Source organism: Heliconius melpomene, chromosome 21, assembly GCF_056956725.1.
Source record: "Heliconius melpomene rosina isolate 202511_hmr_F chromosome 21, ASM5695672v1, whole genome shotgun sequence".
Taxonomy (NCBI): Eukaryota; Metazoa; Arthropoda; class Insecta; order Lepidoptera; family Nymphalidae; genus Heliconius; species Heliconius melpomene.
Genome location: NC_140409.1, coordinates 6,784,424 through 6,798,432, shown reverse-complemented (window position 1 = coordinate 6,798,432; position 14,009 = coordinate 6,784,424). Strand labels below are relative to the sequence as shown.

Below are 14,009 nucleotides of genomic sequence, written 5' to 3'. Positions count from 1 at the left end.
GTATTTCTTGAAATTTCTAAAAATATCGCGAAATTGGACTTTGTTATACAGATATTTTTTGTAGGTGGTCCGCAAAGAGAAAATGCTTGAAGAAGAGCCAGAGCGCTTGGAGTTGGCTCTGCGGCGCTGCAAAAAACTAACTGGAACTTTAGTTACTCTAAAAAGGTAAATAATAAAAAAAATCATTGTTATATATATAATAAAATAAAAAACACTTTTGGAAATGAGAAATAAAATGTTATATATTAAATCTAATCGTAGACTAGCCTGTGTTCAAGAGCAACGTTTGCCTATCGATGGACGTTCTTCGCCTTCGTCTTCTCAAAGTTCCACTGTCACCCCTGGACCTTCATCCGAGGAATACACTTCGGAAAATGCTTGCGCCGTCACCTCAAGTACGAACAAGGTAATAAGCATCATTGTAACTATTTACTATTTAATATTACGTTTTATAGAAGAAAATTTACTTTACAATACACATGTAACTTCCTTTTAAGAATCTTTAATATTTACTTTGTAAAATTTAATGAAAGTATTTTATTTATTATATTATCTTTTTATTATTTTTATAAAAAGACCAAAAATTTAACTCTACATTAACGTGATAGACAGGTATAAAAAAGAGACAGTTTACGAATGATTTAATATTAATTTAAAACTTTAGCGTGACAATAAGTATCTTGGAAACATTAAATTTAATTCAAATTTTGAAATAAATATACTGAACTGCTATTGTTTTTTATATATGTTACACTTCAAATTCACTCTTTTACATATCAAATTCGCCATTTTAAAGGTTCCAAGTTATGAAAGTTGCTAAAATTGAAATATTCATTTGAAATTAAAATATTTGCTACCAAATTAATAAGACTAAGTTGTGATTTTTGTAATGATTTAAACAATAATAATTTCACTTCAAAGGTTTAAATTTTTCTTCTACTTCAAGCAAGATAAGGTTTTCAAATCGACGATAAAGTTTATTTTATTATTAATCGGATTTGAATGAATTGTGATATTTTTAGTTTTGCTTAGTAACCACACAAAAACATTAAATTTATTTGTCGGGAAAAAAATAAACTAAATTATGTTTTTCGCTTTGGTATACCAAAATAACAAAGTAAGTAGATACAAAAAAAAATTTATCCCTATATTACTTGTAAAACAAAATTTCACTTAAGTTTTTTATTATTATGGCAATTACATTAAATAGTTCAGCAAATTCATTTTGGAATACATTCATTAATTTGGTAGTAAACGTTTCAATTTTCAATTCAATTCATTTCATTAAATTTTCAACCTGACGGTTCCCTAATATCCGCCGAATTCTCGAGGCATTGTGTGTTGAGCTACAGAACTCAACGCCGGACTTTGCTTTGTTGCCATAAAAATTTTTGCAACTTAGAAGAATTTGAAGTGTGAATTTCAGGTATTAAATAACACGAATTTGGTACATACCAAATTCAAAAGTATGATTTTGAAATATAATATTGATAATTTGATGCGTATGATAATCTTTATATTCATATTTTTTAAATATATAATATCTTTTATATCGTTTAACTGTTAAGTTACAACGCATTGGGTATAACAAATTAACTTGAAAAAGACTTCATTACGTATTATTGTATAACATGTTGCGAAGTGTATGTACAATTTGTATCTTATATATATAAAAAAATATATATTTTAATATTTATTTTCATTTTAATATATGTTTTTAATTTGATTCTATTTCGAAGTTACGACTATGATACCGTAAATTTTCTTCTTTTAATTTATACAAAAGTTGTATTTTAGATATTGAAAGCGTCAGGCTTACAGCATTCTTATAAAATTAAATTAAATAAAACAATCATTTAACCGCTTAACAATTGCAGGTTTGCCAAAGGTTTAAAATTTGCATTTTTTTCCGGAACTTCGTTTTATATTTTGCGGAGTAATCGTTACTATATAACAGGTTATTTCTTTATTTTGATTCAACCCGAGAAGCTTATAGAATTATTAGCCACATGTTATGTCCGTTACCCAGATTTGTTCTTTGAAATATAAAGCACGTATTCTTTTTGTTATTTACTTATTCCTTAGTAGCTTAATCTTGTAACGTTTATCTTGCTATCTAATGCTATTTACAATTCAAATTTCTTACTTACTATAGTGGTAATTTGGGCGCTTCTTCTTTAGTTTAATGTAGACTTATAGTTTCTTACCCTGTCATTTAAGGATTATATAGACTGATTCGATTTTTTTTTATTGTTTTTTTTTTGTATTCTGATTATAACCAATTCGGCACAATTTTTTTATATTCTCTAAACTTATGTTTCGTAAGTGCGTTTTAACATAAGCTTAAATGAAATTGGCATATATCAAAATTTTATTATCAACAATTTGAGTCATTCTCTGTCATTCTCATTATTTATTTTTCTAATATATAGTGTCCTACAATCAACACAAGATTTGATTTTGATGCCATCTTGCAGTACATTGCAAATTTAAAAAATAATTATGTAAAACGGTTAATTACGAGTCGGTCTTCTCCACCAAGGGTTCCATACCAATTTATAGTTATAGGTTAAAGTTTACAAACTTAAATTTGCGTGCGTATTTACTCATTTTATATACATAAAATAAACAACAAATATAAGTTAATATAGTATAAGTGTGTAGTATATTTTGTATGATATTATTGGAAATAAGAAATGGTTAATGATTTTAGAAAACAAAATGAAACACATAAAATCAAAAAATAAATCGGCGTTAAGTCACATGTTTCACAATTGAAAAAAATGTGAAATTTCACAATTTCACTGCTATTGTAGTCTTTTTCACCTACAACTACCCTATTTTTTTCGAGTTTGCTTACAATATCTATATATATAAAAGGACTTGTCCTCACTGACTGAGGTAAGACGCACGCACAGCCGTAACCGCTGTGCGTAGAAACGTGGAATTTGGACAAAAGTTTACTTTCGTAATCTGGACATCCACTAAGAAGGGATTTTTAAAAAATGTAACCCTAAAGGGGTGAAATAGGGGTTGAAAGTTTGTATCGAAAAATCTTTAAATCGCCACCGATTTTTATAAAATTTGAAATTTAGACTCTTAAAAATATTTCATTGAACACATGTTTCATGGGTAATTAGAATTCACCCTTAAATACGCAAGCGAAGCTGCGCGCGTCCGCTAGTACTTATATATTTCTACTCAAATCAGTACCATATAGAGCTTAAATTAATATCAATATTTAGGTCTGTTGGTGTACAGAAAAAAATTGGCTTTTCAACGCAATGAAAAGATACGAGCGTTTATACGTCGTCATGTTGCATTTTGTATGGAGTTCACTGCGTAAACAAAACATATAGCGTACTTCCCATAGACCTACAGTTATGAAATTTGGCACGAGATGTAATTTGGCATGGTAGATATTTTATCAAAAATAATCATTACAAGTTTATATTTGTTTTTTTGTTTATCATTTCACTATACATAATGAATGCATACGCCTGTTAACTTAAATTTGTCGACTTTAATCATCGCGTAATTATCACCTTTTCCCGTAGACCTACAATTATGATATTTGAGCATCAAATGAGCGGGAACTTGCATAAAAGAAAAAAAACCGAAAAATGAAAATTATATTTATATTACAGATGAAAACTATTACAAACTTATGTCACTTATTAACTAACATATGAATATTGACATTAAACATTAACAGAGACACGTGTAACTTATTAACAGAGTCTTAAAATTTTTATAAATTGTACTTCCCGTTGACTTGTAATCCTCAAATTAGTATGGAACCCTCGGTAGTCCGTCAAATGACCGGTGTTTTTTCTTTTAAGGTATGGGACCCTAGAAATGGTGAACTCTTCCCTTAATTCAAGTGGTCTTACAACATTAGGTTCCTTTTTAGGGGGTTATTTAAAGTCAAGAGCATTACAGACAAAATTAAATAAATACTGCATCAACGACATTCAGTCACAAATTATGCAGAGAAGTTGTCAAAAATTTGGACAAAAGAGTGTATGTGCAGCAAATCAATGAATGTTATTTACCCGATGTTTTATTCCATAATAATCCTACATCTTATATAGCTTATGAATCAATAAAAAAAATTACAATCTTAATATTAATTAATGTGTTTTCTTTTTAAATTAAATCTTGCGTTAATATTGGGACACTACAATGTATAATAAATACAATTGTTTGTGTTTAATAAATACAAACAATACCAATAATCCTGCTTATTGTAGCATCTACTGAGAGAAGTGAGATAGAGAGTGATAAGACACTCCGTTCTCAGGCTTACTTAATATAGCGTATTTGTAACGTAGATTTATTATCATACTTCATATCATACTAATACTAATTATCATATTAATATTATAAATGTGAATGTAAGTTTGTACGCCACTTTTTCACGCCAAAACGTTTGAACTGATTATCATGAAACGTTGTACACATATTCTTAGAGATATTATATATATATGTATGTATGTATATATATATATATATATATATATATATATATATATATTATGCTATGACTATAACGTAGAAATAAGTTTGAGTGGGCGAGGCCGCGTTTGAGTCTCTATACATATATAAAAACACGAATGCTTTCGTGTTTTAGCGGGCGAAGCCGCGGTTAATTAATTAAAGTTGCCATAACAAACTCTTTTAGGCAGACAGTATTTCAGTTCATCTGAAACCAACTTGAATAATATAATTGTGATGACAGAGTATGACGCCAACCACGAAAATGCAGAATACTTCGAATGTTTTAAATTCTTTTGCACATCTCCTGCAACCAAAGCACCATCCACAATGTTGCATTTTTATTCATCGGAAAATAATGCCAATTTTAATATAGAAAGAAATATTTTTTTAATCTCTCTATAGATGCCGAACAACATGTTGAACCTTCTGTACTATTACTTTTTTACTATACTGTTATATCATTTTAATAATATGATATATTATGATTATTATAGAATATTCTACACGGTGGCTAGTCCACTGTCGTGACATTTGATAAGTGGCCGTATAGAAGAGTACCGATACCGGTATTCTATACCTGAATATATTTAAAACTAATATTTCTTATAAAAAATACCACTGCAAGGTTTAGCAGATCAACGAAAGAGATACAGTGGGAATGATTCCTTGTCAACTGCAATACTTGGTTGATCCTTAGAAATACTGTTGTTTCGATGTATTGTTGATGATGTTTATTACTTCCGATGTGTCAGTGTTGAAAATTTCTATTTTAATGATAAATTTCATCATCTTTTTTCCGTGAACGCGTCAGTTCGCCTGGAGACAGAGCCAATACTTCAAAGAAGCTATTGTTATTAACGAGTAATAAAACTCTTCGTAATATATCCATAATTATTAATATTATTAATCTTTTATTATTATTATTATTATTATTATTCATTAAATACGTTTTAATCATTTATTTGTATATTTTCATTACACGTTTTACTTTTATTAATATATAATTTATTTCGGTATTCATCTTTTCTTGTGTAAATAAACACAGAGCTATCTTTATGTAGGCATGAAGGTGCACAGTGGCACAATATGCTTTAGAAATATTGTAAGCGAAGTCGCTATAACACAATACATCTACTTATAGAGGTTTTGCATATTTTTTCCAGTTCAGACAGTATTGACAAAATCGGTACGCATGCTTACATATATTTCAAGTTTAAATACTAAACTATTTCCAAATAATTATCTGTGCAGATGGCATTCTGGAACATTAATATTACAATAAACATTCAATGCCATATCCACGGGTTCTACTTCGCTTAACTTTAAACACGAAGGCCAATAATAAAAGGGCCCCAGATGACTTTCAGCTTCCTGTCTTACTTGCTTATTATGTTCATTAATTTTCTGTCTAAATCAGTATAACACATACATATCATGTGCCCCGAATCGTCATGCTTTTGCATTAATAGTAAGTATTAATTTTAATTATTTTGCAATATAATACAATCAGGAGAGTTGGATTCTGCCCGGTGCAAGGTACGTAACGATTAACCGACACGACGGAAGTTGAAAGTTGTTAGAGTGTATCAATCATTTTAAATTGCTAATATATAAAAGTTTTACTTAACCTTTTTGTACTTGATTATTGGTGCCTTTTTATCTGGCGCAAGGCTCTAGAACTTCGAAGCATGTTCAAGAGATGGGTTAGACCTGACGCATGACGCCACTGTTTGCTATTTGTGAAACTTTTGCAAAACTATGTTCTTCTAATACTTTTTATTCATATATTCATTGAAATTTTTGTTTTTAGTTATAGGCATATATTAATTATTATTATTAATTTGATCATGTCTTATTATAATTATAGTTGTGGATTACAGTTTCGGTGTTGTTTTAATACTAAAATAGAAATTATGTTCAAAGTAAATTTGCTATCGTTTAACAACGAAAAGAAGGTATCTGGATATTTGTGTATAGGTATGTTGTTATATCATAAGGAATAATAACAATTTACAATATTAAAATAAAAATAAAATTAGACATGATTTCGTAATCGAGACTTCATACTTTTCTTTTCTAAAAATTTACTTGAATGAGTGGGTTTTCTTATAAAAAAAAACTGTTACTTATTTTACACAATAAAGTGTATCCATAAAAAAGTTATGAAAAGTAGAAAATTCACTCATCTACGTCTTTAAGTACTAATTCTAGAATTTTTATGAGACGCATGATATTAGTACGATTGATTGGCTTCATAATAGTTTGTGCATCCTGCTGTTTTTATTTTTGTTGCAGCTCGTTCTCGATTGCAGAAGCAGCTCACAAACCCCTGGAACCCATTAAATTTACTATACGCCTCTCAGACTGTTTTCCCTTCATAAGTTTCGATTTCTATTTTCCAGCCTTATATTAATTAGTACTTAACGCTTTTTGACTACTTATTTCAGTTACCATTTTTGCACTCAACATTTGACACCTACACTATAAACTAGTTAAATTATTGTGAATGTCTTACGATACCCCCGACATCCTTACCACCTGAGAAACTTTAATAATCGAATAGGAAATGACTAACCCTCGCATCTGGAAAACAGGTAATTTCTTTTAAACAATTCTTGCTTTGAAACGTTCATAAAAACAGCATTAAATTCTTGTATATTTCGCACTTTCAAAAAATTATCAAAGTAATTCGTAGAAGGCAGTACACGTAAGCTTTTATTTTAGTTTTATAGAAAAAATAAATTTAATATAGCTTTGGATCAGTAGACAGACTTAGCATCATGAACATAACAGGAAATTTTAACTAATGGCAAAATCATCACAATTGTTAAGAGAAACAATATTTTATTTAAAAATGTAATTTATACCATCGTTTACATTATATGTATAATATATTCACTAACTCAATCCATAAAATATACAAATATATATCTATATACATAGAACGAAAGTTATTTCATTCATCTCTTCGCCTATACGACCTATCCAGATAATACCGTCACAACGATTCTTTATCATAAATCATAGGCTCAACACATTTTTTGTCATAAAATATTAATTAATGTAACTGTAATACTACTTTACCATAGAATTGATATTTTAAATAAAATATTATTTGATTAATTTTAGCATGCATATTTAATGACAAAAAATGGCAATCGCCTTTTATGTTATTTTCTATTTATTTTATTTTTGAATGGTTGTGGTCGCATTAAGACATTTAGACATGACTGTTAATACTGAGTGTTCTTAATGGATCTCTTTACTTGAATGATTGTTGCTAAATGTCATATGTGTTTTCTGTATTCTAAATGCACAGTCTTGCTGCAATTTTACTCCTTCAGATTCTTAAATCGACACAAAATATTATAAAATTGCAACATCACTGTCGGCGATCACGAAGCTCATCGGGCAAAGTTAGAATTGGTCGAAATGATACACAGGGTTGCGTCGGGCGAGCCCCTGGTCGAGGAGGTGACCTGCGGCCAGAGAACGCCCTCGATGCGCTACTAGACGAGCTCCAGACTTTCTCCAAGCCCCCGGAGCGCGGCGCGGGCGCGGGCGCGCGCGGCCAACAGGAGGGCCCGCTGCGCCGCCTGCACTCTTACCCCAGCGGCAGCGACACGGACGCGTCACCGCCAGTGCGCGCGCGCGGCCAGCACCCGCCCAAGCCCCCCGTGCCCGAGCGCCATCCCGAGCTGCTGGCGCTGGCCGTACGCCGCGCGCCACCGCCACCGCCGCCTCCGCCGCGCACCACCTCGCGCTCGCCCCTCGCCTCGCCCGCCTCGCCCGCCTCCCCGACCTCGCCCGCCTCCCCGACCTCGCCCACCTCGCCGCCCGACTCCCGCCAGGCGCTCCTGGAACAGCGGCACCAGGAGTTGCTAAAGAAGCAGAAGGCGCTCCAGGAGCAGTACGCCCGTCTGCAAATGATACAACGTAGCGGACCCGCCCTGCCGCTGAATGCGCAACCAGATCTTAAAAAGACAGGAAGTGAATCCAATCTACTCACAAAAATGAATTTAAACTTAGCTCCCGCGAGTATTTCTGGGAGTATGACGCACTTAGCTGCCGATTCGGATACAGCAGGAAACGAAGTGACATCTGACTTACCTAGCCCGCAGCTGAAGGGGTCCGACACTGTCGCAACAACTAACAAAGTTTATGAGACTGACATACTGTGACCGCGAAAACTCTCCTTTATATCTGTCTAAGTTACTTACGTTTATATTTTTACTTAGATATTTTGTACACTAAGGATTTTACAGAGTGTAATGGTGATGAAATAACCCTATTGTTACACTCTTAGAATATGTTCGATGTTCGTAATACTTTTAATGTTTTGTTATCTATTTATGATAAACTTACGACAAGTAGTACTAATGAGTACAAGAGCCAACATTACCTGCGCATTGCCAACAGTAGTGTTGACATGCTTGCCCTTCATTCCCAACGCTTATTGAACCCTTAAACTGAACTAGCCTCTAAAGACAACAACACGGCAAGTTTACCGGATAAATGAACCTCATATCACTAATGAGATAAAATATTAAAAAAAATAATAAAAAAATCAATGTCAAATATAAATAGCTTATCGATGGTGTTACTGTTACCCTATAGTATATAAAGATATTAATAACATTAAATATGCCGTTTAAATGATACTGTATAGCGTTTGCAAGCACATAATGAAACTCTTTTATTAGTTTACCTTCGAAATATGCGTTACGCGTGTATTTACTTGGGTGGAATTTTAGAATATTTTTTAGGGTTCCGTATCTCAAAAGGAAAAACTGAATTCTTATAGGATTACTTTGTTGTCCATTAACGACAATTAATCTCAAAATTCCGTGAAGGTATCAAGCTGACATTCGCCGCGTAATCAAAACCTATTATATATTACTTCCCGTGAGCCAACCATTATGAAATTTGGTACAAAATGAAAACTTACAATATATATAAAGGGCAAAATCTGAAAAGTAAAAATTTATAAATATTTCATAAAATCTCTATAATTGTAGTTCATTTTGTATAGAATGAGGGAACTTTATTCATCGCGTAATCAAACCCTATAGGGTATTTCCCGTTGACATAAAATCGTGAAAATTATACGGAACCCCCGGTGGTCGAGTCCAACTCCCACTTGATCGATATGTTTCTACAATTATATTATCAGATTACTCCGGATACACAATGTACTTAAAATAGAAATTACATTATCTGCTTGCAAATATCAGTAGATATCCCCTAACGCAACGTACTCATATCGTTCTACCGTAGCCACGCCAGTCGTCGCATATTAAATTTACCGAGAAAAATATTATGATTGAAATGTTTCGTTCCTACATAGTACATATTAAAATCACTTTTGACTGATATTAGTAAAACCATTACACTGCAAGCTACGAAGGAACGTTTACATATTATTCCCCGACTTACCATTAGCTTAAATATATAAGAATTGTAGTACTTTTCTCTCCTACTCTATACACACTTTATACTGTATATAACGAATATCTTGTATAACTTAATATTTAACCTGCTCTAGACCATAAACTTTAAATATTTTACTATAACATTAGGAATCCCTAAATGATGTGCCAAATCCTAGTCGCCTTCAAAAAATTTTCCTCAATTCTAATTTATCTCCACATTATTGACTTTAGCGCTATTATAATTGAAAATGTTCTGGCACAACGAATCTTGATACTATTATCAATTAAATGTATCGAAAATTTAAGTTATTTACTTTAACAAACTATATAATATTTTTGACGGTAAGCTTTGAAATAATGTGAAGATAAGTTTGTAGTCTAACTTAATTTGCATCAATTCAAAAATAATAAATAAAAAATAAGTCAGTAGAATTGAAGAACTAACACGACATCGAAAGTAATTTCGAACGTAAATAACTATCCGAAACAACTTCCGAAACATGTATACAGATATTAATTAACTGTGATAAAAAAAGTTACCTTCTTGTATATTGTATTTATTTTTATTTTTTCCATCTGAGTGCATAAAAAAACAATTTTAATTTAAACGATCTCGTACAATAATAATTGTGTTTGTAAACTCATACTCGCGGTTCAAAATCCGTCATTAATATTACTATAGTTTTCTCGAATGTTATTTGCTAACCACAGATGCGGTCAAAACGTTTGAAATTATGAAATGAGAAGTGATATTGTTATATAAAGTGATGTGTTGAAATATTCTTATTTTTAGACTCAAATATATCTGCATTAGACAATGTATAGAGTCTAGAACTAGCTGTAGGTAAAGTATGTATGTATAACTTATGCCAAATTAATGTGCGCTTCTTAATGTTTCGCAAATTAAAAAAATTCTGGCGATGTCATGGAAACAAAACTTTGCGATACATGTCATTGTAACCACATAGCGGATATGGTTTTTTAATTAATAATTCTGTTGAAGATATTACGTCACATAATTAAATTGTCTCTCAGTCTTAATTTACATAGTTTTATATTTTAAATGAATGTATTTATTTATGAGTTACTGAGTTAGTATATCTATTTAGAGTGTCAGGTAGGCTATTCTTCACTTTTTTTTTTAATTATATTGTAGAACTTAAAGCCACAATTTGAAAATATCTGTTTTATATCATTCTTTTTTATAAAGTATTTTTTTTATAAAACTCTTCCGAATTAACTAAAAAGTTATTTTAATAAAAAATATTTTAATAACTTAATAATTTAAACATGGCATCGCAAGAACGACATTAATTTTATGATATTACGTGCACAATTAAAAAGCACCTAGAAATTAATTTACGAAACACCTAAAATTGATATATATTTAATAATTTACATCACATTTACTTTTCACCACCACTATTTATTTTATTGCATCCAAATTTTATATAAGATGGTATCATTAGGTACTTGTTGGTAACATGTAGGTAGGTAGGTATTGCGATCGTCGTGGTAACAGAATGGCATTTAGTAACACGTATCCAGACACTGGACATTTGTAATAAAAATATTTATTTATTATCGATACAATGTTATTTTACTATTACTTTTTTTAATGTTTTCAAATTATTGAATTATTGAATGAATAAATATAAATACACTTACAACACCATATATATAGTAGATGAATATTAGAATATATGACTTATATTATTGGTATATTAAGTATGTATTAGTTTTTATATAACATACCTATGTTGTAGAAGAACATGCACGTTTACGTTTCATTCCAAGATAATAAATATCAGCAGTGTTTGGTTTTCGTAGCATCAGATGAAACAACGTAAAATTATCTTAGATTCACTAAAATCGACACTAGGTTCATTAAATGACATTTAAGGTGTATAACTTTCAAACTTTTGTATTTAAGTGCCAATGAGTTATTGCTCTCTATCGACTGATTTAGGAACAAAAGTATACTTTTGTTCACTATACGAGGATTTGACCTTTGATGATTTTAGAATTCATTTATTTTCCATACTGCACACATAAAAATACGTAAAAAAACTTAAATACAAACAAAATAGTAATAGAATATGTAATACAAATTTGTGACATTTGTACCAGCATCTGCTGTCGCGTTTCGATAAGAGTTTGTGTACCCATGTCAACGTTCAAGATCTAGCTTAGGAATTGTAAAACTGTATTTTTTACATTCCTTTTATTATTTAACGTTTATTTTATATTTTTTATTAGTGTATCAAAAATTTATTTTTATATATTAATATTAGTCATTATATTTTGTCAGATTTGTGAGTGGTATTTGTTATTTTAAAATTGTGTTTCTTGTTGCTTAGTAAAATTAATGTTTCCGAAAACATGAAGTTCATATATATTGGAGTTGCAAATAATTTGTATAATTTTTTATTGATTATTAATTGCGTTGTTTGCAATATATTAGCTAAAAGCTGTTAAGTTATAAAATGTTATAATTTTAATATTAATTATTTGTGTTTATTTAACTGTAAACTTTTACTTTATTTACATAGGTTAATACCAAATTAGCTTCAAATGTTTTAATGTGGAATTAAATATATACACGTCAAGTTGAATGCATCTTTCATTTCTGTCCCAGTTTCAGTTAAGTTATTACTAAAACATTGTTTTTATTTATTCAGATGACGATAAAATTTAATGAAGTAAGTCTATTCTATTATTTTAGTATATAAAAACATATGATAACATAACATAATTTTAGGTGGTTGATTATTTTAACTTGTTTTATAAGTCGAGCTATAATAAATTGTGAAATAAAATCTTGGAATCTAAATTGGAACCACTTATTGCTTAGGTTGATGATGGAGGCAGGATCTGTATTCAATAATCAATATCAATATCTATAGTCAATTCTAGAACAATCTAGTCTAGTTTAGACTCGCACAATTTATAGCGCCTCGCACATTTTATAGCACTCGGTGTAGAAAAGTATTTTCTTAGGTTTTTTAAGCTGTAAAGAGTGTTTCTGTCAGCACCACTTTAAATGAAACCACAGCCTAATACATTTTTTTTTTATGCTGTTCCCGTAAAAGCACCCTGCGTGACTCTTAAAAAAATCAATTATAAAAGCAATACCATGCAGCACGGAAATGAAGATGCTGAGGTGGATGTACGGCGTAACACAGTATGACCACAATCGTAACACATACATTCAAGATAGTCTTGGAGTCCGTGACGCAGCAGATGAGCTCCAAAAGCACCGCCTGAGCTGGTTTGGTCACGTTACGCGGATGCAAGTGCTCTGCTATATCAGCCCCTGAAGTGAGACTTACCGGACGCCCAAAGAAGGGTTGGATGTCGTGATGCAGGACATGAGAGCTAATGGACTCACCACTGACGGGGTTAGTCCGCCCCCTGCCTGTCTTCCCCTATATTTACTTAAAACTTTTTACCTTAACTTTTTATCGGATGGTTTCTGTTTCCTGCTACAAACAAAAGTGCATCATAGAAAAGCTCATTACCACAGCCTCGAGCCCGGCGTCTCTCTATACGATCAGTCGCAATGCATTTTAAATTATTGAGACTCTTCCGTGCAAGTTTATTAGACTAACGAAATTGTAAGCTCTATTTATTTTCGTTATATTTTCTTCGTAAATAAAAAAATGTCTTATGAGATAAATTTTGAAAAATATTTTAAGATGCCATCGCTTTAGGTGCCAGTCAGCTATTAACATCAAATTATTTGACAGATACCTTTGCAGATACATATGTTTGCGTAAACGTTGTTTCCTTAATTTTTCGGGCCAATGTTTTTATTAGTATAATTTCTGGGATGGACACCAGACTATTCTGGGGTAGGCACGAAACCAGCCCCCCTCTTTCTAAATCCATGTATATATGCAAGTCCTGATTTATATTAAATTATATTCGTTATTACAAATTTAACGTTGCTTATCTGCTTATTACGGTCAATTAATAAAATTAATACATGTTAATCATTTAAATACCATGGTTCCGCTAAATAACAAATCACATGTATCATTGAAATTTATTTTAATGTCTAAAACCTAGTTGTGA

At 31.2% G+C, this 14,009-nt stretch overlaps 1 protein-coding gene across 11 annotated transcripts in view; it reads left to right on the top strand.

The window, feature by feature from the left end:
* Positions 1-12,547, top strand: part of LOC146527069 (coiled-coil domain-containing protein AGAP005037) — a 115,171-nt gene extending 102,624 nt beyond the window's left edge. For 10 of the 11 annotated variants that reach the window (XM_085206273.1, XM_085206276.1, XM_085206282.1 and 7 more), the window contains 3 exons: positions 65-165; positions 262-406; positions 7,944-12,547. In XM_085206273.1, coding sequence (XP_085062399.1) covers positions 65-165; positions 262-406; positions 7,944-8,681 — 984 coding nt within the window. In that variant the 3' untranslated portion in view covers positions 8,682-12,547. Of the gene's footprint in view, positions 1-64; positions 166-261; positions 407-6,795; positions 7,814-7,943 lie in introns of those variants that run through there. The other variant, XM_085206283.1, reaches the window with a different exon arrangement.
* Positions 12,548-14,009: the final 1,462 nt, after the last annotated feature.